Source organism: Mastigoproctus giganteus, chromosome 7 (genome assembly GCF_048544385.1).
Source record: "Mastigoproctus giganteus isolate SK-2022 chromosome 7, ASM4854438v1, whole genome shotgun sequence".
In the NCBI taxonomy this organism is placed as follows: Eukaryota; Metazoa; Arthropoda; class Arachnida; order Uropygi; family Thelyphonidae; genus Mastigoproctus; species Mastigoproctus giganteus.
Genome location: NC_143581.1, coordinates 88593213 through 88617108, shown reverse-complemented (window position 1 = coordinate 88617108; position 23896 = coordinate 88593213). Strand labels below are relative to the sequence as shown.

The following is a 23896-nucleotide window of genomic DNA, read 5'->3' as shown; positions in this document are numbered from 1 at the left end:
GGCCTCTCCAGCAACTTTCCAGTTTCTTCTGTTTTGAGCACTGGCCATCCATTTACTACCCAAAAACTCATGAATTTCATCTATCCCTCTCCGCCTTTGTCTTTCATGTTTTCTTCTAGCCCCTCTTGCGTACCATTCTGTTATTTTCTTCGTCCATCTGTCATCATGTCTTCCAGCTATGTGTTCTGCCCAAGACCATTTTAGTTCTTTAGTTTTATAAGAATGTCCTTTACTTGAGTTTGCTGCCTAATCCAAGTGTTTCTCTTCTATCTAACAGTTGATTCCCAATATAATTCGTTCCATTCTTCGCTGTGTAGTTCTCAGCTTCTCTTCCATTCTTTTGGTGAGTGCCCAAGTTTCACTTCCATAAGTCATGGTGGAGAGTATACATTGGTTCATTATTTTATGTTTCAGATAAACTGGGACATTGCTCTTCAGTATGTGACTATATTTCCTGAATGCTATCCATCCAAAATTTATTCTTCTCTTGACTTCCAGCCATTTATCATTATTACAGCTAATAACTTGTCCCAGATAAGTATATGACTCCACCTTTTCAATTACTGCTCCTTCAATCATTATTTCCCTTTCTGTGGCATATCTGTTCATCATTCCTTTTGTTTTAGCCATATTCATCTTTAGTCCAAAATCCTTACTAACTGTGCATAACTGATTAAGATTTTCCTCTAATTCTTTGGGATCGTGGCTTATGACCACAATGTCATCTGCAAATCGTAAATGGTTTAGGTACTTTCCGTTCACATTGACTCATTTCTGCAACCAGTCTAATCTTCTGAAAGCTTCCTTAAGGGCAGCAGTAAACAGCTTCGGAGATATTGTGTATGTCTTCTCATAGTTTTTAAAAACTATGAGAAGACATATACCAGTATATTTTCTTTGGTGTTTTGCCGCCAGTAATGATAAATGTTAAAAAAATAATAAAATTAAATAAAATAGTGAAATACGTGGCGCCATCTAGGGTACGAAATAAGAACTAAAAATAATTTCTCATAAAAAAAATTAAAATAAATAAAATAGAGAAATACGTGGCACCATTTAGGGTACGAAATAAGAACTAAAAATAATTTTCCGCGGCACAGTATGCAAATATGTTTAAATCCCTCCAGACTTTATGCAAATGTGTTTAAACACCTCCAGATTTTATGCATATGTGTTTAAACCCCCAATATATCTACTGACAGCTATGAGCTACGTAGACGAAGGTCTTGCGGTAATCGATGTAAGCCGTGTTTAGGTCCCGGTGCTTCATGTAGGTTGCTCCATAACTACAGCATCTATGGTTAATTTTTCCTTACATTCTTTGCTCCTCCTCTTGCATTCTTTCTGCTGTTCAGCCATTATGACTTTCTAAATGGTCTGATATCTTCTTGGTTATGCAGCTGGTCAGGATCTTGTACATCATTGGGAGGCAGGTGATTGGGCTGCATTTTGCGGGGTTTCTTGTATTTTTGTCTTTAGGCTTCAGATATGTGACTCCCTCGGTGAGAAACTTCGGGATTGTCTCCGGGTGCCTTATCATTCGAGTGAACTGCTCTCCTAGGTGCTTGTATGTGCCGGTGAGCTTATTGTACCAGTAGTTGTGGATGTTATCAATTCCTGGGGTTCGTCAGTTGTGGGTGCCTGATCGACTGTTTTACTTCTTCTTCTCGAATCTCCCACCTTCTCATCTCTTATATGTCATTGGCTTCCTTCCGTTCTGCTTCTATCCAGGGTGCTCTGCTGTTATGTCTGATTTCACTGCTCCAGAAATTTCCCGAGAACTCTTCGATCATCTTTTTTTTGGGTGGTCCGTTTCCTGCTTTCTCATCTTCAACCAGTTTCCCGTGGAAGGTTCTTTGGTCCACATCAAAGATTCGGTTGTTTATTTCCCTCTGGGAGCTCCCTTTTTATCTGCACAGTCTCTTCCTGATTGTGAGGAGGTTCTGCTTCAGTGTGTCCACGTATTCTCCTATTTTCTGATTTCACGTTTGCTGTAGACACTGTCTCTCTTGAGGATGCTCTTCACCTTTCCAATCAATTTCTTACTTCTATTACCCTTTTGGTACTGGGTGAACTGACCTATCTTGACTCTTAATTCTGCTATCTTTTGCTGAAGTCTTCTTTCCCAAGCTGGCGGTTCTTCTGCTTCTGGTCTCTCGTTTTTTCCCCATTAATCTGTGTGCATAGCCTCCAGCTTTGCACCATTGTTGTCAAGGTAATGTGGCATTATTTGCTGATTGAGATGGTCTGTTACTCTCCACAGGATTTTATTTCGGCTCTGCTTTGGTATCACGTGGGTTCTTGTGGAGTCCACTATTTCGAATTCTGTTAGAGCCTTCTTCCACTCTTCTATTCTGGATATCATGACTTTGTCTCATTCCACTTTAGCTACTCTGGGTTGTATATTTGTTCTTGTTTTCCTCCTCTTAATCCATATTGACCATAATATCCAGAGGAGGAACAGTATGCTGTTCCTCCTCTGGATCCATGTTGACCATATTATTTGCACACTGTAGCTGATTGCTGACATCCTGCTTCATTTTTCCCAATATGGTAGGAGCTATTAGGTTCTTTGTGATGATGGTCTTTCTTTTGTGTGCTAATCGCTGTTCGGTGACCTAAATATCCGGGTATCGTTCCAACCACTTGCTATGTCGTCGCAACCTGTATATTGTCATATCGGTCTCTAGCCTAGTTATTTAAAAGTATGTTCGCATAATATATGCATTCATTTCAATGCTCTACTTCTAGCTTTGGTGTTTTCTTCCTTCCTGAGTGGTCACTAGTGCAGTTACGCAGGAAGCACTTCCAGTTGATGGATGGTCTTGCCCCTATCTTGTGGTAACCTTACGGGGGAGAGCACTACTAGCTCCACTGTCTTGCTCTGGAGCCTGTCTCCTACTTTTCGAACCGACCTCTCTGTCTAAGGCCTGAACGTGAGTGACTTTATCCTGCACCACACTCGATGCAGTATGTATAGTGTAAAGTGTGTAAAGTGTGTTTAGGGTCAAGCGGCACCAGGGGTTTCCCCCATCTCCGCGTGGTTTACATTGTGGGTGAACCAGTTGACTGGAAAAGCCAGAGATTTAAAAGTGTATGGACTTTGTATATATTTGATGTCTTGTACCATTGTTCATCTGGTCATTTAGCCGCCAGACCCCTACTGAGGCCCGACGTTGTCCGACTTTAGCCCCGTGGAGGCAGACCAGGTACTCACTAGTATATGGTTCACTCTGGCAGGTCCTGCCACCTAATTTCCTAAGATTTCAGTGGTTAGGACCTTCAAAAAAAAAAAAAAAAATCGCGTACGTGTCGCGGGGAGCGCTAGAAGTCCAAAATGTTGGGCAAAATTAATTTAGATTGGTGATTTTAGATTGTGTGGGGCGTGTTCACGTTGCTATCAGATAGAGCGGGGTGAAGGCTGAAGACTGGGGGGCAAATAGACAGAAATATGGAGCCGAAAGGGAAGGCAACTCCAGTTTACAGTGGGGCACGCCCATCCCCCACCAGAGGGAAGAAATAGGGTGGCAGGGTGGGAAGGGGACAGTTTACTGTCCCCTCCCCACCTGCCAGAAAGAGGTGAGACAGTGAGCCAGACAACAGAGCTGGCTCAGGTTGCCAATGTTATCCATCTATCAAGGTGGACTTTAGCTTAGGCTTATGTCCAGTGCTTTCTTTTATTTATTTTTAGTTCTCGCTGGTGGCACCAGATGGCGCCACCATCTACTTCAGCCATCATTTAGATCTTGCAGAAGTCCAATGGTGTAACTTTCACGGTTTTTTATTATTATCTTTTAATAGTATTATTATATCGGTCTACCAGTGTAATAGAGCCGCGTTCGCTTCCACCAGGGTGGGATTCGAACCCGCGTCCACCAGGCTGGTAGTCCAGCATTTTAACCACTGGGCCATTGCCCTAATTTTTTACCCTAAATGCTTCGCTTCTGCAAATTGTAGAGTTTGGAGCGCATGTACCCACCTGTTATCTGAGTGAACTGTTTAATGCACTGAATGGATTGAGAAAACTCAGTGCTGATTGTTTTCGTCACATGCCCAAACTATATCAAGTTTCGTCCCCACGCTCGCGATGTTCGGTATGCTGTACGGCTAACCACCAGATGGCGTTGGACACATACCGCCGTGTAGTCGTTCGTTTGCCTGTGACGCTAGTTCAAGCAGACATCACACAGCTAGACTCTGTCCTGCAAATACTCCCAAATGAGAAGATCGTCATTGGGGCCGATGTCAACTGTCGCTACCCAGCTTGGAACAGCTCCACACTGGATAGAAGAGGAGTAAGATATACAAATGAGGAAACATAAATTCAAATAATAGTAGTAGTAGTAGTGGCATGTGTATGAGCTTATGCAGCATCAGCCAAAAAAAAAAAAAAAATCACACCATTCTCGCCAAATGCCTGTCCAGTTCCTCCTTAAATTTATTCAACCTATTCAACTTCCACAACGACAGATGGAAGTTTGTTCCAGCAATTAACCACCCGCTGGCTAAAGGCAAATTTCCGCACATCTATTTGACATCTGTCCTTTCTTAATTTGAATTTATACCCCCTTAGGTTCGTAATCTGAACAAGTGGAAGGATCCCATCAGAATTCAGCGTGCTCAACCCATTCAAGGCCTTATACACCTCAATCAGATCACCGCGCAGGTGTCTAGTCTCCAGCCACTGCAATTTGCAGAACTTAAGCCCCTCTCTTGATAAGAGGATCCCTTCATTCCGCTCACCAATCTTGTTGCCCTTCTCTGTACACGCTCAAGTAAATCTACAACCTTCCTAAAATGAGGCCTCCAGACCTGTACGCAGTACTCAAGGCGTGGCCTGACCATTGCCTTATACAGAGGGATAATCACCTCCTTTTCCCTGCTAGCAAAATTCCTATATATCATTGACAAAATCCCATGACCTGCCCTGGCAGCCTGTCTGCATTGCTCAGAAAACTTGATATCTGCCTGCACAATTACTCCCAGGTCTTTTTCATTTTCTACCATCTTAAGTGTAGTACCACACAGTTGGTACGTTTCTCTGGGGTTACTTCTACCCATATGCAGTACTTTGCATTTGTCAAGGTTAAACTTCAGTTGCCACTTCTTAGCCCATCTGCCCAAATTATCTAGATCCTGTTGCAGTAGCACACTGCCATTACTGTCATTAACAACCCTGCCAACCTTTGTGTCATCTGCAAACTTCGACATTAAGCCTGATATACCTTCATCAATATCATTGATAAATATACAAAACAACAGTGGACCTAACACCGAACCCCGTGGGACCCCACTAAAAACATTAGTCCAAGAAGAGCAGCACCCATTGATTACCACCCTCTATCTTCTCCCACTTAACCATCCTTTTATCCATTGTAGCAACTTACCCTTAATACCATTCTGCTCCAATTTGTACAATAGTCTTCCATGCGCAACAGTGTCAATAGCTTTCCTGAAATCCAAATATATGATATCAAAATTATTTTTTTGCATCCAGTTCCTTTGTAACCACATCATAATATCCTATCAAATTTGTCAGAGAAGACTTTCCCTTTACAAATTGTGGGAGGCGGATGGCTGCTGGATAGATGTCCAAGAAGAAGTGTTCTGTTAGCCAGCGTGTAGTTATTTGTTGGAATCAACTTCCACCTGCTGGTTTGAATTTTGGTAGTTTTTATAAATTGACGGCGTAACTGTCGAAGATGTTTGTGGGGATTGACAGGTGATATTGAAGATTTATCTTTAAGCTCGTGCAGTATAAACTAATACCGTATAAGCTCGTGCCGTATATTAACACTAATACTAAGAGGTTTTCTGCCGATGCAAAATTGAAACCAAACTTAGAGTTGATTTGCCTGATGTGCTGGACAAAATACCCAGTTGTTCCGCTAAAAAAGCCTTGGGATCTGCGCCCGAGACCGACTATGTTAGCTGTTGAATGAAAAAAGCGCATAAAAGTTTCTCGCGTCATCGACCGGATTCGTACAGATCGTTTTCAAGCTGTTGTGGATAGAACGGTGACAACAATACCTCTGTGATACCTGAACAGACCTTTTCATATGTTCAAAAAAACCATTTATTAGGATGCCCAGAGGGCTATTTCCTTTACTCATGTGTATTTTGTCTGTAAATTTTGTATGTTTTCTGGTCGATTTTCCTGCTTTACTGGACGAAAAAACCCTGGGTGCTGGGAAAAAATCTTGCTGTCCACGCCTGAAACCGACAAACTCAGCCATGGAGTTTAGTCGCTCCACGTCATACTTTTTGAGAGTAAGATTATTTATGACATTGATAACATCTGACTGGCCTAGGAATATAAGGATATACTTGCCAATTTAAATAAACAGCTTTTACTGAGTTTGGGAAAATTCATCAGAGATCTGAGTTAATGCTCTCTTCGGCCTGATGTAGCCGAGTAGTCAGGAGCGTGAATGCAGTAGCACGCACTCTTTATTATTATTAACCATATTAGCATTAGCATTAGTAGAGGCATTTGATGCAAGAAAGCAAGCTTATGCAGCATCAGCCAAAAAAAAAAAAAAAAAAAAACCCACTTCCACTTCACCCCTCTGTTCGTTCAAAATACCTGTCCAGCTGAGCCTTAAACTTATTTAGGCTATCAACCTCCACCACAAGGGGTGGAAGTCTGTTCCACCAACCAACCACCCGTTGGCTAAAGGCAAATTTCCGCACGTCTATCCTACATCTGTCTTTCCTTAATTTGAATTTATGCCCTCTCAGGTGATTTTTCTGAGCTAGAAGAAGAATCCCATCAGCATTGAGCATGCTCAAACCATTCAAGGCTTTATACACCTCTATCAGATCACCTCGCTGGTGCCTAGTCTCCAGACACTGTAATTTGCAAAACTTAAGCCTTTCTTCGTAAGAGCACCCCTTTGTTCCATTCACTAATCTTGTTGCCCTTCTCTGTACTCGTTCCAGCAGCTCTACATCCTTCTTGAAATGAGGCCTCCAGACCTGTATACAGTACTCTAGGTGTGGCCTGACCATCGCCTTATACAATGGAATAATCACCTCCTTATCCCTGCTGGAAAAAGTCCTGTATATCATTGACAATACTCCATGAGCTACTCTTGCAGCCCGTCTGCACTGCTCAGAGAACTTCATATCTGCCTGCACAACCACCCCCAAGTCCCTTTCATTCTCTACCACTGTCAGTGTAGTACCACAGAGTTGATACGTTGCTCTGGGGTTGCTGTTTCCCATGTGTAGTACTTTACATTTGTCAATCTTAAACTTCATTTGCCACCTCTCAGCCCATCTGCTCAACCTTTCCAGATCCTGTTGCAGCAGCATAGTGTCAGTAGTGTCCTTGACAACCCTGCCAACCTTTGTATCGTCTGCAAACTTGGACATTAAGCCCGATATACCATCATCAATATCATTTATAAATACAGAAAACAATAATGGACCCAACACTGAGCCCTGAGGGACTCCACTAATAACATCAGTCCACGATGAGCAGTGTCCATTGATTACCACTCTCTGTCTTCTCCTCCTCAACCACCCCTTTATCCATAGCAGCAATTTGCCTCCAATGTCACACTGCTCCAATTTGTGTAGCAGTCTTCCATGTGCAACAGTATCAAAAGCCTTTCTAAGATCCAAGTATATAATATCAAAGTTATTCCCTGCATCCAGTTCTTTTGTGACTGCATCATAGTATCCAATCAAGTTGGTCAGGCAAGACTTCCCCTTAACAAAACCATGCTGTGTCTGAGCTATAACTGAAGTCTTGTCTAAATGATCCTGCAGTGCTTCTTTAACCAGTGCCTCCATTAATTTTCCTGGAACAGAAGTTAAGCTCACAGGTCTATAATTACTTGTGTCAGCCTTTGATCCTCCTTTGTGAATTGGGGTCACATTTGCACATTTCCAGTCTATGGGTACCTCCCCTGAGTCCAAGGAAGCTGTCATAATTATGGCTAAGGGTTTGCTTACTTCCTTTGCTGCCTCCTTTAATATAACTGGATAGATCCCATCCACCCCGGGTGCCTTTCTTGTGTTTATCTTCAACAGTTTCTCCTCCACTTTACTCCCAGTTATTTCAAGATTCTGTAGCTTACTGCCAGAGTTGAATACACCTCTGGCATTCCCCTCGCTGAATAACTGCTAATGTGTGAATGTCGATGCAAAATATTCATTTAGTTTGTTAGCTACCTGAGCAGGATCATCAACAGTTGACCCATCAATGTCAAGTGGGCCAATCTGATTCATCCCCTTCCTTCTAGAGTTTACGTAAGTAAAGAACTCTTTGCTGTTTTTCTTTGCATCCCTTGCCAAGGATTTCTCGTAATCTGCCTTCGCCTGCCTAACCTCCTTTGTAACTTGGTTGCATATGGTGCAAGGAAGCTTATGCTGCACCAGGCAAAAAAAAAAATTCTGAATTACCCAGCGAGAGAGAGAGAGAGGTAGAAGGGAATCACCAAAAAAGGGAAGAATGATGTTTGAGTGGACCGAGGTTCAAGCCCGTGCATGATAAATACGATTAATGATATATATATTTTTTATAATTAGAATTCGTTTAGTTTCTTAACCTGCTAATCACTTAACTCTTATATAAATTCTCTTCCTGTGACTTTCATGAGTTCCCATTCAGCAATGGCGTCTTGAGAACACTATAGTGTCTCATGAGGTGCAACTTATTTGTTTACTCTAGTGAAGTATGATTGTTTCAGCTATGGGCCAGGCCACTACATGATTTTACTCAAGAGATTTAAACCTTCTTAACATTTTGGTGGGAAGACTTTGATCTCATTCCAACAGCATTCTCCAGGTATCAACTTAATAAGAACATCAATGGTGATAGTTTTTTATTAGCTAGTTATTTAGTGAGTGAAATATAATAAAGGTTGAATAAAAAGAATCTGTCATAGTTACCTGAGAACAACCTCATCCACCTATGTCCATAAATTGCTTGTGTTTGATGTTTTGCTGGACGAAGAACCCTGGTTGCCAGAAGAAAAACCTTGCTGCCCTTGTCTACCCCAAATTAACTCTGCCATGGATATACAGAAAAGCCCATAAAAGTTCCTCACGTCGCGTTTTTCACCAGGTGTGTGTATGTGTAGGACTGCGATTATAACCCTGTGCTACCGCGAAGATGACCTCATCTGTATTGAAGGAACAATGTTATGACACTGAAAAAAAAACAAAAAAAAAAAAACACTGCAGTTAAAGTGTTGTCCCGAAGAATGCCAGCTGCTATAATTAATATATATATATATATATATATATATATTTATTTTTTTTTTTTTAATTGTCTTCGTTAATTTAAAAATTCCACTGAACACCGCCAAGATCTGAACCTAGTTTTTTTTTTAATTTACCTGGCAAAATCAGTGGCGTTAAAATCGCAATCATTATTCCTCTTTCGTCGGTTTAATTTTGATCACTGGTAGTAAAATACTACGGACAGAGTAATAAGATATTTTACTACTGTACTCATCTTGATATTCAGATTGTTGTTGACTTCTTTATAAAAGTTACTTTGTCATGTCTGTTTATTTGCTCTTCTTAGGCAATCGCAGACTCTTTTATCAGAGTTTAATTTCATTTAGAAATTTTGTTTTTCGAAGGAACAAGTACTTTGTTGTGTAGGTACAAAAACTAGAGACAGCTGTGATTTTTATGTTAATTTATTGACGGTGTGTTTATGACGCATTTTCTTAATCTGTTACGAATTTCTGTTCTTTTATTATGATTATCATCTGACGCCTTCGTCAGGTTATGAGATATCTGAAGAAGTATATAAAATTAGAAAGTCTTGTTCAATTGAGTTTGTTTGATCAAACACATGTATTAGACCGTCGCGTGATCTGTGTATACTGGTTGTGGAAGATATATTGCTATAGCCTTGATATAAATATTGAACTCGTTTTGTTCCAGTCAGAAAAAAGTTAGTGTTAGAAAAATTTGAATTGTAAGAGCATTTTGTCAGATGCCATTGTCTCTGGGGGTGTGAACAGATGACATTTTGACTAGTTCCATACTGTGAACATTCCCATAAAGCAGCCTTGCCAGACTCGGTGTGAGGCGTTTTAGTGAAAATATATATGCGAAATATAAATACAGCAAACTCCAGCACATTTTACAACAAAAATAAAAAATAAAAATAATAATTTTAAAATCCAGAAATATTAAGAATACAATCCAGCACTTGTGTTATAAATGTGATTGTTAACACATCGCGTTAATGTGCCGAAAAAATGTTTTAAACTTTAGTTTACAGTACCCCTTGACCAATGGCCGTTTTTATTTCTGGATCCCTCCTGAAGTCATGTAAAAACCTAACCTTTTCTCACTATACAAAAATGAAAGTGGATTAAAAACATGATCTCCTTTATAAGTGTTTTTTTACCTTCTAAATACAACTATTTTTTTCAGTTCACGTTCTATACACAACCGTCTGTTTGTCACATAGTTCGTCACCAAATTTCAGCCAAAAAATGTTCTCTTTATAAGATGCATGTAGGACTATTTTGCCCTGTAAATTGATTTCATAGCCAGTAAGATTTAAATTGCATAGATGATGGTCTTAATTGTCACAATAGAACAAACTTGCTTTTGTAATGAGTTGCTTTGGTATTGCCCTGCTTTCAAACAGAAACCCTCAGCAAATACAATATAGCCAAAATGTTAATTGGCCATTTTTTTAAAAGATAAGACTGACATGACAGCTGATTTTGAAACCATATGCCCCCTCAATTAGACAATAGGTGATCTGTAACAGTAACACACAAAAAAAAAACAGTTGCAAAGAAGTGCAAAGTGACTTGCCATGTGGTATATGAAATTGGAGATTTTACAGTTGTAATGCAGCCAAAGATCTCTTTTTCATCTGAGTGTTATCATGAAAGACCACTTGCACCGTGATGAAGGATTGGTTAATCTTAAAATAGACACAACAACTGGCACAGCAGCGTCATCTTATAAAGAAATGGCCAAATGTTTTGGTGTGGTCATCTGTTTAATTGTATTGTACTACCAGGGGAGCTCGTTAGAGGCAAGTTAGCATTAATAGAGGTATATGATGTAAAAAAGCAAGCTTATATAGCATCAGCCAAAAAAAAAAAAAGCCTACCTGTTTTACCCATCCATTCACTCCAAAAGTTTGTCTACTTCAGCCTTGAATTTATTTAATCTCTCAACTTCCACAATGACAGATGTTACAGCAATCAAATGCCCATTGGCTAAAGGCAAATTTCTGACCATCAATTCTACAACTGTCCTTAATTTGAATTTATGCCCCCTCTGGTGAGTAATCTGAGCAAGAGGAAGAATCCCATCAGCATTCAGCTTGCTCAAACCATTCAAGGCCTCAATCGGATAACCTTGCAGGTGCCTAGTTTGCAATTTGCAGAACGTATGCTTATCTTGGTAAGTAACAGCAACCCTTCCACTCACTAATCTCGTTGCCATTCTCTGTACTCCCAGCAGCTCTACACCTTCCTAAAATGAGGTCTCCAGACCAATATGCAGTACTCAAGATGTGGCCTGACCATTGCCTTTTACAGAAGGGATCAGCTTATTTCTGCTAGCAAAATTCCTATATATCATTGACAAGACACCATGAGCTACTCTTGCAGCATGTTTGAACTACACACAGAAAACTTCATATCTGACTGCACTGCTCAGAAAACTTCATATCTGACTGCACAATTACCCCACACCCCCCAGCTCTTTTTCAATTTGCACAATGCTGAGTGTAGTACATCACAGTTGATATGTTACTCTGGGGTAACTGTTACCCATATGAAGTACTTTGCATTTATCAAGCCCATCAGCCTCTCAGCCCATCTGCTCAACTTTTCTAGATCCTGTTGCAGTAGTTTACCATCCTTACTGTCATTAACAACCCTACCAACCTTTGTATCGTCTGCAAACTTGGACCTTAAGAGTGATATACCTTCATTGATAAATACAGAAAATCATAATGGGCCAACACGGCCTTCTGGGGGACACCACTAATAATGTTAGTCCATGAAGAGAAGTGTCCATTGATTACAACTCTCTGTTTTCCACTCAACCATCCTTTTATCCATTGTATCAATTTTCCCTTAATGCCATACTACTCCAATTTGTATGGCAGTCTTCCATGTGCAAGAGCATCAAAAGGTTTCCTAAAATCCAAGTATATGATATCAAAATTATTTTTTGCATCCAGTTCCTTTGTGACCACATCATAGTATCCAATCATATTGGTGAGACAAGACTTCCCCTTAGGAAACTCATGCTGTGTCAGAACTATAACTGCAGTCTTGTCTAGATGACCTTCAATGCTTCTTTAACTAGTGACTCCAATAATTTCCCCAGAACAGAAGTTAAACTAAGAGGTCTGTAATTACTCGTGTCACCTTTCAATCTCCCTATGTGAATTGGAGGATACATTTGCACATTTTAGGGTTGAATTTGAAAGTCTGCAATTCTGCCCAGACATGATAGGAGGGAGTATATGATGAGAGCTCTGTCGATCAATTCGGCCCTGGAAAGATTGTGCAAGGCTCAAGGGGTAGAATTTTTTTCAGCCCGGTCTGTACTTGTTAACAGGAGAGACTGCTTCTACAGGGATGGGATACACTTAAATAGAAAGGGTGCAAGAATGTTTGCTGATGCTATCGAGGCAGTGTTAGGTGGCTCAGAAAACTGCTAGATTGGGGGGATACAAGGACTAATAGATTAACAGTAGCCACTGGCAGAGTGATTCTTGCACTGCTTCTATTGGAATGAGCCGCAGCCTAGAAAATAAGATGCAGGATATTTCAGAGACTGTTGGGAATCATTGGGGTACAAGTAAACACATGGTTAAGGTAGCGAAGAAAAAGAACAGATACATGTATACTTGCATGTACACCAATGCTAGGAGTTTGGTAAATAAATTTGATGAATTTGAGGTATTGCTCAAAACATCAAAGGCAGATATTGTGGGGATTTCAGAGACGTGGTGTCACACATATATAAGGAATGTAGAACTGGAATTTGGGGAGTACAATGTCTACAGAAAGGATAGGAAGGGAGGAGGGGTTATGCTATTAGTTAAGAAATACATAAAATCCAAGGAAGTGAAGCCAGTCGACATTGCTGGACAGTGCAGTGTCAAGTCAGTTTGGTGTGACATTGGGAGATCAAACTTGAGAGTAGGAGTGTGCTATCGGCCTAATGACTCTGATGAGTATAATAAGAAACTGTACAGGGAAATAGTGGGCCAGTAAATCAGAGAGTCTTATAATGGGGGATTTTAATTTCCCAGATATTGACTGGAATTTGGGGGCTGGTCACTCACACACTAGCAAGGCTTTTGTGGATTTATTGGATGATTGTTTTCTACATCAGCATGTTCGGGAGGCAACTAGAGGGAGTAATACTCTTGATTTGATTATCAGTAGTGATTCTTCATGCATTAAGAATCTCCAGGTAAATGAACCACTAGGTGGCAGTGATCACAGTGTGCTGAAGTGGGATTTACTGAAAGAGGTAACTACCATTAGGGGTAAAGGGAAGGGTTATTGCTTTCGTAAAAGCGACTACGATGGACTGAGACAGTATTTAAATTCTATACATTGGGACCAACTGATGATGTTACCAACAGCAAATTCAAAATGGGAAGCATTCAAAGAACTTATCTTGGAAGCTACTAGGCTTTACATACCAACTAAGAAATATTGTTCAAGGTTTAGGCCTAAGTGGATGTCAGATGAACTAATGAGACATATGGCAGAGAAGAAAAATGCATGGGATAGATACAAGTTGATCTGTAACCAAGTTGCAAAGGAGGTTAGGCAGGCGAAGGCAGATTACGAGAAATCTTTGACAAGGGATGCAAAGAAAAACAGCAAAGAGTTCTTTACTTATGTAAACTCTAGAAGGAAGGGGATAAATCAGATTGGTCCACTTGATATCAATGGGTCAACTGTTGATGATCCTGCTCAGGTAGCTAACAAACTAAATGAATATTTTGCATTGACATTCACACATGAGGAGTTATTCAGCGAGGGGAATGCCAGAGGTGTATTCAACTCTGGCAGTAAGCTAGAGAATCTTGTAATAACTGAGAGTAAAGTGGAGGAGAAATTGTTGAAGATAAATACAAGAAAGACACCTGGGGTGGATGGGATCTATCCAGTTATATTAAACGAGGCAGCAAAGGAAGTAAGCAAATCCTTAGCTATAATTATGAGAGCTTCCTTGGACTCAGGGGAAGTACCAATGGATTGGAGATGTGAAAATGTGACCTCAATTCACAGAGGAGGATCAAAGGGCGACACAAGTAATTATAGACCTGTTAGTTTAACTTCTGTTCCAGGAAAATTAATGGAGGCACTGGTTAAAGAAGCACTGCAGGATCATCTAGACAAGACTTCAGTTATAGCTCAGACACAGCATGGTTTTGTTAAGGGGAAGTCTTGCCTGACCAATTTGATTGGATACTATGATGCAGTCACAAAAGAACTGGATGCAGGGAATAACTTTAATATTATATACTTGGATCTTAGAAAGGCTTTTGATACTGTTGCACATGGAAGACTGCTGCACAAATTGGAGCAGTGTGGCATTGGAGGCAAATTGCTGCTATAGATAAAGGGGTGGTTGAGAGGGAGAAGACAGAGAGTGGTAATCAATGGACACTGCTCATCGTGGACTAATGTTATTAGTGGAGTCCCTCAGGGTTCAGTATTGGGTCCATTATTGTTTTCTGTATTTATAAATGATATTGATGATGGTATATCAAGCTTAATGTCCAAGTTTGCAGACGACACGAAGGTTGGCAGGGTTGTCAAGGACACTACTGACACTATGCTACTGCAACAGGATCTGGAAAGGTTGAGCAGATGGGCTGAGAGGTGGCAAATGAAGTTTAATATTGACAAATGTAAAGTACTACATATGGGAAACAGCAAAACCAGAGCAATGTATCAACTCTGTGGTACTACACTGGCAGTGGTAGAGAATGAAAGGGACCTGGGGGTGGTTGTGCTGGCAGATATGAAGTTTTCTGTGCAGTGCAGACGGGCTGCAAGAGTAGCTCATGGTGTATTGTCGATGATATATAGGAATTTTTCTAGCAGGGATAAGGAGGTGATTATTCCATTGTATAAAGGAATGGTCAGGCCACACCTAGAATACTGTATACAGGTCTGGAGGCCTCATTTCAAGAAGGATGTAGAGATGTTGGAACGAGTACAGAGAAGGGCAACAAGATTAGTGAATGGGAACAAAGGGGTGCTCTTACGAAGAAAGGCTTAAGTTTCTAGCAGGGATAAGGAGGTGATTATTCCATTGTATAAAGGAATGGTCAGGCCACACCTAGAATACTGTATACAGGTCTGGAGGCCTCATTTCAAGAAGGATGTAGAGATGTTGGAACGAGTACAGAGAAGGGCAACAAGATTAGTGAATGGGAACAAAGGGGTGCTCTTACGAAGAAAGGCTTAAGTTTTGCAAATTACAGTGTCTGGAGACAAGGCACCAGCGAGGTGATCTGATAGAGGTGAATAAAGCCTTGAATGGTTTGAGCATGCTTAATGCTGATGGGATTCTTCCTCTTGCTCAGAATAATCACCTGAGAGGGCATAAATTCAAATTGAGGAAAGACAGATGTAGAATAGATGTGAGGAAATTTGCCTTTAGCCAGCAGGTGGTTGGTTGGTGGAACCGACTTCCATCCCTTGTTGTGGAAGTTGATAGCCTAAATAAGTTTAAGGCTCAGTTGGCCACGTATTTCGAACGAACAGAGTAGTGAAGTGGAAGTGGGTATTTTTTATTTATTTATTTTTTTTTTTTTTTGGCTGATGCTGCATAAGCTTGCTCTCTTGCATCAAATGCCTCTATTAATGCTAATGCTAAACTCCAGTCCGTGGGGACTTTCCCTAAGGGCTTCCTTATTTCATTTGCTGCCTCCTTTAATATAACTGGATAGATCCCATCCACCCCAGGTGCCTTCCTTATGTTTAACTTCAGTAATTTCTCCTGCACTGTGCTCTGAGTTATTACAAAATCATTTAACTCCCTATTAGAGTTTGATAAGCTTCTGGCCTCCACTATCCTATAGAATGCCTTGTATGAATTTGGATGAAAACACTCATTCAGTTTGTCAGCTATTTGAGCAGAATCATCAACATTCAATCCATGAATATCAAGTGGACCAATCTGATTCATCCTCTTCCTTTTAGAGCTTACATAAGTAAAGAAGTCTTTAATGTTTTTCTTTGCATCCTTTGCTAAAGATTTCTTGTATTTTCCATTGTGACTTGATTACAGACATATTTATATATGTACTGCAGGCATCTGTGTTTCCTGATAATTTATCATGCATCCCCTGCATTTTTCTTCTCTGCCATGAGTCTCATTAGTTCATCTGACCTAAACCTTGAACAGTATTTCCTAGTTGATATGACAAGTCTAGTAGCTTCCAAGATTCCTTGAATGCTTCCCATTTAGAATTTGGTGTTGTAACATCATTAGTTTGTTCCACTGTATATAAATTAAAAAATCTCTGAGATCACTTAGTCACTTTTAAGAAAGCAAAAACCCTTCCCTTTAGCCCCGATGGTAGTTACATCTTTGAGTAAATTCCACAGCAGTGGACTGTGATCAATGCCACTTAGTAGTTTTTTTATCTACAGATTCTTAATGCCGAATAATCACTGCTGATAATCAGATCAAGAGTATTATTCTTCTGGTCATTAGCATTAGTAAAGGCATATGAGGCAAGAAAACAAGCTTATGCAGCATCAGCCAAAAAAAAAAAAAAAAACCACTTCCATTTCGCCCCTCCATTCGTTCGAAATGCCTGTCCAGCTGAGCCTTAAATTTATTTAGGCTATCAACTTCCACAACAAGGGATGGAAGTCTGTTCTACCAACCAACACTACCCGCTGGCTAAAGGCATATTTCCGCCTTTATGCCCTCTCAGGTGATTATTCTGAGCAAGAGGAAGAATCCCATCGGCATTGAGCACGCTCAAACCATTCAAGGCTTTATACACCTCTATCAGATCACCTCACCGGTGCCTAGTCTCCAGACACTGTAATTTGCAAAACTTAAGCCTTTCTTTGTAAGAGCAACCCTTTGTTCCATTCACTAATCTTGTTGCCCTTCTCTGTACTCGTTCCAGCAGCTCTACATCCTTTTGGAAATGAGGCCTCCAGACCTGTATATAGTACTCAAGGTGTGGCCTGACCATTGCCTTATACAAGGGGATACTCACCTCCTTTTCTCTGCTAGAAAAATTCCTGTGTATCATTGACAAGACACCATGAGCTACTCTTGCAGACTGTCTGCACTGCTCAGAAAACTTCATATCTGCCTGCACAATTACCCCTAGGTCCTTTTCATTCTCTACCACCGTCAGTGTAGTACCACAGAGTTGATACAATCCTCTGAGGTTACTGCTTCCCATATGTAGCACTTTACATTTGTCAATGTTAAACTTCATTTGTCACCTCTCAGCCCATCTGCTCAACCTTTCCAGATCCTGTTGCAGCAGCATAGTGTCAGTAGTGTCCTTGACAACCCTGCCAACCTTCGTATCATCTGCAAACTTGGACATTAAGCTTGATATACCATCATCAATATCATTTATAAATACAGAAAACAATAATGGACCCAATACTGAACCCTGAGGGACTCCATTAATAACATTAGTCCACGATGAGCAGTGTCCATTGATTACCACTCTATCTTCTCCCCCTCAACCACCCCTTTATCCATAGCAGCAATTTGCCTCCAATGCCACACTGCTCCAATTTGTGCAACAGTCTTCCATGTGCAACAGTATCAAAAGCCTTTCTAAGATCCAAGTATATAATATTAAAGTTATTCCCTGCATCCAGTTCTTTTGTGACTGCATCATAGTATCCAATCAAATTGGTCAGGTAAGACTTCCCCTTAACAAAACCATGCTGTGTCCGAGCTATAACTGAAGTCTTGTCTAGATGATCCTGCAGTGCTTCTTTAACCAATGCCTCGATTAATTTTCCTGGAACAGAAGTTAAACTCACAGGTCTATAATTGTTTGTGTCAGCCTTTGATCCTCCTTTGTGAATTGGGGTCACATTTGCAGATCTCCAGTCCCTGGGTACCTCCCCCGAGTCCAAGGAAGCTCTCATAATTATGGCTAAGGATTTGCTTACTTCCTTTGCTGCCTCCATTAATATAACTGGATAGATCCCATCCACCCCAGGTGCCTTTCTTGTGTTTATCTTCAACAATACCTCCTCCACTTTACTCTCAGTTATTACAAGATTTTCTAACTTATTGCCAGAGTTGAATACACCTCTGGCATTCCCCTCGCTGAATAACTTCTCATGTGTGAATGTCGATGCAAAATATTCATTTAGTTTGTTAGCTACCTGAGCAGGATCATCAACAGTTGACCCATCGATATCAAGTGGACCAATCTGATTCATCCCCTTCCTTCTGGAGTTTACATAAGTAAAGAACTCTTTGCTGTTTTTCTTTGCATCCCTTGTCAAAGAGTTCTCGTAATCTGCCTTCGCCTGCCTAACCTCCTTTGTAACTTGGTTGCAGATCAACTTGTATCTATCATAGGCTTCTGTGTCACATGTTAATTTGTATGTATCCTATGCATTTTTCTTCTCTGCCATATGTCTCTTTAGTTCATCTGACATCCATTTAGGCCTAAACCTTGAACAATATTTCTTAGTTGGTATGTAAAGTCTAGTAGCTTCCAAGATAAGTTCTTTGAATGCTTCCCATTTTGAATTTGCTGTTGGTAACACATCAGTTGGTCCCACTGTTTAGAATTTAAATACTGTCTCAGTCCATTGTAGTTGCCTTTACGAAAGCAATAACCCTTCCCTTTAACCCTAATGGTAGTTACCTCTTTGAGTAAATCCCACTTCAGCACACTGTGATCACTGCCACCTAGTGGTTCATTTATCTGCAGATTCTTAATACATGAAGAATCACTACTGATAATCAAATCAAGAGTATTACTCCCTCTAGATGCCTCCGAAACATGCTGATGTAGAAAACAATCATCGAATAAATCTACAAAAGCCTTGCTAGTGTGTGAGTGACCAGCCCCCAAATTCCAGTCAATATCTGGGGAATTAAAATCCCCCATTATTAGAGTCTCTGATTTACTGGCCCACTCTATTTCCCTGTACTGTTTCTTATTATACTCATCAGAGTCATTAGGCCGATAGCATACTCCTACTCTCAATTTTGATCTCCCAATGCTTATGTCACACCAAACTGACTTGACACTGCACTGTCCAGCAATGTCGACTGGCTTCACTTCCTTGGATTTTATGTATTTCTTAATTAATAGCATAACCCCTCCTCCCTTCCTATCCTGTCTATCCTTTTTGTAGACATTGTACTCCCCAAATTCCAGTTCTGCATTCCTTATATCTGTGGGACACCATGTCTCTGAAATCCCAACAATATCTGCCTTTGATGTTTTGAGCAATACCTCCAATTCATCAAATTTATTTACTAAACTCCTAGCATTGGTGTACACGCAAGTATACATGCACCTGTTCTTTTTCTTAGCCACCCTAACACAACCCATGTGTTTACTCGTACTCCAATGATTCCCAGCAGTCTCTGAAATATCCTACATCTTATTTTCCAGGCTGCTGCTCATTCCAATAGAAGCAGTGCAAGAATCACTTTCACCTCTGCCAGTGTCTACTGTTAATCTATTAGTCCTTGTATCCCCCCAATCTAGCAGTTTCCTGACCCACCTAACACTGCCTCAATAACATCAGGAAACATTCTTGCACCCTTTCTATTTAAGTGTATCCCATCCCTGTAGAAGCAGTCTCTCCTGTTAACAAGTACAGACCAGGCTTAAAAAAATTCTACCCCTTGAGCCTTGCACAATCTTTTCAGGGCCGAATTGATCGACAGGGCTCTCATCATATACTCCCTCCTATCGTGTCTGGGCAGAATTGAAGACACTTTCAAATTCAAATTTCAAATAATATGTTGGGTATCTATGCCTTGTCTTTCCAGTGCCTGAAACATTGCCTTATGCTGTATGGAGTCAAATGCTTTTTCATAATCCACAAATGCCAGGCATAATGGTGTTTTATATTCATTTGCTTTCTCCATTAGCTGTGATATTACGTGAAGGTGATCCATAGTTGAGAATCCTCTCCTAATGCCAGCTTGCTGTTTCGGTTGATTCTCATCAAGTATTCTTTCTAATCTGTTAGTAATGAACCTTGTGAACAACTTGTAGATGTGGGATAAGCTAATTGGTCTCTAATTTCCAATTTCTGATTTATCTCCTTTCTTATGCAGCAAAACTATGATTGCATTATTACACTGCTTAGGCATCACACCTTTTCTAATGCACTTTGTGAAGAGCCTTGCCAGTTTTTGTGTTATGTCTCTTCCTCCCAGTTTTAACAACTCTACCGTAACTTCATCTTCCCCCGCGGCTTTCTGATTCTTCATTTTCTTCAGTGCATGTTCTATCTCATCAGGAAGAATAGCGGGTATGTCGTATGTGTTGCTAATTTGCAATCCATCTTCCCCACTGCTGGGGAAGCAATTTTTTCCTTGTCAGTGTTTACCTTGCTCTTCATTTTTCGCCTTCGGTTCATCGTAACAAGTGTTTCTTGACTAATTTTTTCTTCTTTGGATTTCTTTTTCCCTATAGGTTTCTTGGGCTTTATCAATTTCAGAAAGTTGTAATATTCCTCGTCGATATCTTGGTCCTGAGCAGTCTGCAGAAGCTCAAACTTGTTCTTAAGTTCCAGTACATACTGCTTTTTCTCCTCTTCTGTTATCTCAAAGACCTTCGTATTATTTACTCTAGTCAGTTTTTTCCTTTCATATATCTATATCAAGTGTACATCTTACCATTCTGTGATCACTTCCAACATTTACCTTATTCAGGACGGTAACATCATTCACAATATATCTGGTACCATTCACAATATATCTGGCATGGTGGTACGAAGGGTTTATTATACATATTTACCTCCACATCCATACAGGCATAAGAGATTCTCACATAAGAAATGCATACATATTACATAACATTGAAACTTAAGGTGCTCTCCATGTTATCCAGCCAGAATAGTTCTAGAACTGCTAACAGCAATTATATCACCAGCTGTGGCAAAAGTACACTGCTGCTCAGAGAGAGAGAGAACCTCTAGCAGGGTGCTTACAGAAGAAAGTTGACCAGGCCTATTGTCCGAATGTGGAATATGCCTTGATCTGCCCACTGGCTATGGATGCATAGAAACTAGTTTGACAAGCTCGACTTTTCGGTATATGGGACAGGTAGTTGGATGGGTTTTAACGGGTACGACTATGTTGCATATGGTAATCTCTTTAGCTCTTAATTCGCTTTTAGAAACAGCATTGTTGCCTAAATTGCTTGAAGACTAGAGGTATGAATAATGCGTACCCATTTGTCTCTTATAATCTATTCGTTATATGGAAAATTTTCTTTGTTCTACGGAAACTATTTTAAATGTAATTACCAAGAGAAATTAAAAAAAATTTGCTATAAAGAAGTTCGTTAAACATAGTGGCATAGTGTTTTGTGGAAGGCGCCACAAAACACTATGCCACTTGGTGCCACCTGGGGGGTTCCCACATCTGTGCCATGGTACTTTGTGAAGATGTATAGAATCTCTGTAAAAGCCAGAAAAGTTTAATGTCTGGTTTGTGTTAGAGTACTGTTATGTTCTATTGTTTTGTCTCTGGCTGCTTGCCTGCAGAGCCCCTAGTGGGACCCCACGTTGCCCACTGCCGCCACCACCACTGGGAGGTGAGCCAGACTGCCCATCATACTCTGTTCGTTAAACAGAGGTCCGACTGTACTTATTATTATTTATTATGATTTTACCAATTATCCAAAAAAAGAAAAGGCGTGCAGCCACAAATTTGCCAAGGGTGCCAAAACCCTAGCTACGCCTTTGGGCACATGGAATAAGTAACGACCATCCTGATCACCATGTCAGCACATGGTGATCAGGATGGTCATGGCATGGTGCCAAAGGTCCTATAGCAATATAGGATCTTTGGATATCTAGCAATAGGCCATGCCAGAGAACACTTACAAGGAGCTATAGAAAGTCACAATCCTGAATAGGATAGTTAGATTCCTCGACCAATAGTAATAATAGCCAGACATAACAACTGCACTGTGCACGTGGTATTAGTATTTATTATGGAGTGAGAACCCATCCATCAGGGAGAAATAATAATAACGATACTCTGCTAAGGAATGAATGGAGGGGTGAAATGGGAGCAGGTTTTTTTTTTTGGCTGATGCTACATAAGCTTGCTTCCTTGCATCGGATGCCTCTACTAATGCTAATGTATAAAAATACACCTGAACTAATTTGACATTATACATTATGTGGTAACTATCAAAATTGTATTGCTATCATGTTGCTTAGAATAATATTTCTTATTATCTATATAATATCAGTGTAAATACACCATAGTTTCTTATTATATAATTATATAATTGTTTTTTCATATTTCTTATTTCTTATTATATAATTGTTCCTTTTAATATGTTGTTATTTTTTAAATAGGATTCCGGAATTACCAGAAGAGTCTCCTGAACATAATCCATTGCTTAGATTGACTCAGTTCCCTCAGTTTTCAGAACTGAACAATAAAAAATGCATAAATGCCATTGGAAAACTTGTGATTGATTATGAGGTTGGAATTTCAGAACAGGAAGAAGCCCTAAAATGTAATTCAATACTTCTCTCTCCCCCCACCAGTATTTTACTTAGAATAATTTTACATTTTCAACTTTTTTCAGGTATCAAACAGTTGCAATTTTAAGTTTATAGTAGGGACTGATAAAAACTCATTTATTATGATTCCTAGTCAAATTGAGATGGAGTTGCCCAAAAAGCACTTGACATTACAATCAAAATTTATAATCTTTCCTTGCAGCACAGATATTATATTATCTTTCTATACATTAAAATAATTTTCCTCCTAGTGATATTTATTCAGCCAATGGGAGAAAAGAGATGTGGGTTACATGGTAATACATAACAAATACTAAAATATGTAACAAAAGCTTGTTTTACTGTGGTAAAACAAGCTTCTGTTTAAGCATGGTCATGCGCTACATTTATCTAAAATGACCAGACCACATGGTGCCATACTTGATTTCCATATGTAACATACTTATGTATTCATAGTAGAGGAAAAGACACACACAGTGTGCAAGCTTCTGTATTTTTTTTTTACTTCATCAAAAGAAGCGAGTGCAGTGAGCAGGGGGCGAAGACCCCTAGTAAATATTATTATAACTTGGTAATTAATATGTTAAACTTTTCTGACTAAGAAGATCTTATGTAGTGGTGTGAAATTACTGTAAGAAGCACTTTACCTTATAAACTATTTTTTGCATTTAATATTCAACTTGGAATATTACATACTGAATATAATATATCACTTAATCATCTTACTGCTTGGAATAATACAGGATATATATGCAGCAAGACAAAAGCAAGATATTGCAACCAAAATGACAGCTAAAAGGGGTTGTTGTGCTGTGTTTATTGGATATAGAAGTGGTTGATGGCGTTTGGCTTTGTGGAATTCATCTGTATGTGTGAAGTGGGTGGTGCCGGCCCACAGGTATATGGTGTCCCTAGGCCACTTGACTGATGGCACTCCCCATCACACTGATTCGAAGATTTTCATTTTTTAGAATGATTATTTTACCAATTTGCTCCAAGGTTTAGGACACGTTGGATCCCCCTAAACTTTGGTGCTCCTAGGACAGTGCCTACTCAGCCTTACCCTAAAACCGGCCTTGGAAATGGGTGATGTTACCTGTGGGTTCAGGTGTACCAAAAGGTTAGTTCCTGAAAATTTTACATAAAATACACTTTATTTACATTATTAT

General features: G+C 40.0%; 1 protein-coding gene across 1 annotated transcript in view; it reads left to right on the top strand.

The window, feature by feature from the left end:
- Positions 1-9499: 9499 nt before the first annotated feature.
- The window catches only part of LOC150083053 (uncharacterized), a 261326-nt gene continuing 246929 nt past the window's right edge, over positions 9500-23896 (top strand). The window contains exons 1-2 of the mRNA XM_090378376.1: positions 9500-9617; positions 22557-22720. Coding sequence (XP_090234502.1) covers positions 9517-9617; positions 22557-22720 — 265 coding nt within the window. The 5' untranslated portion in view covers positions 9500-9516. The remainder of the gene's footprint in view (positions 9618-22556; positions 22721-23896) is intronic.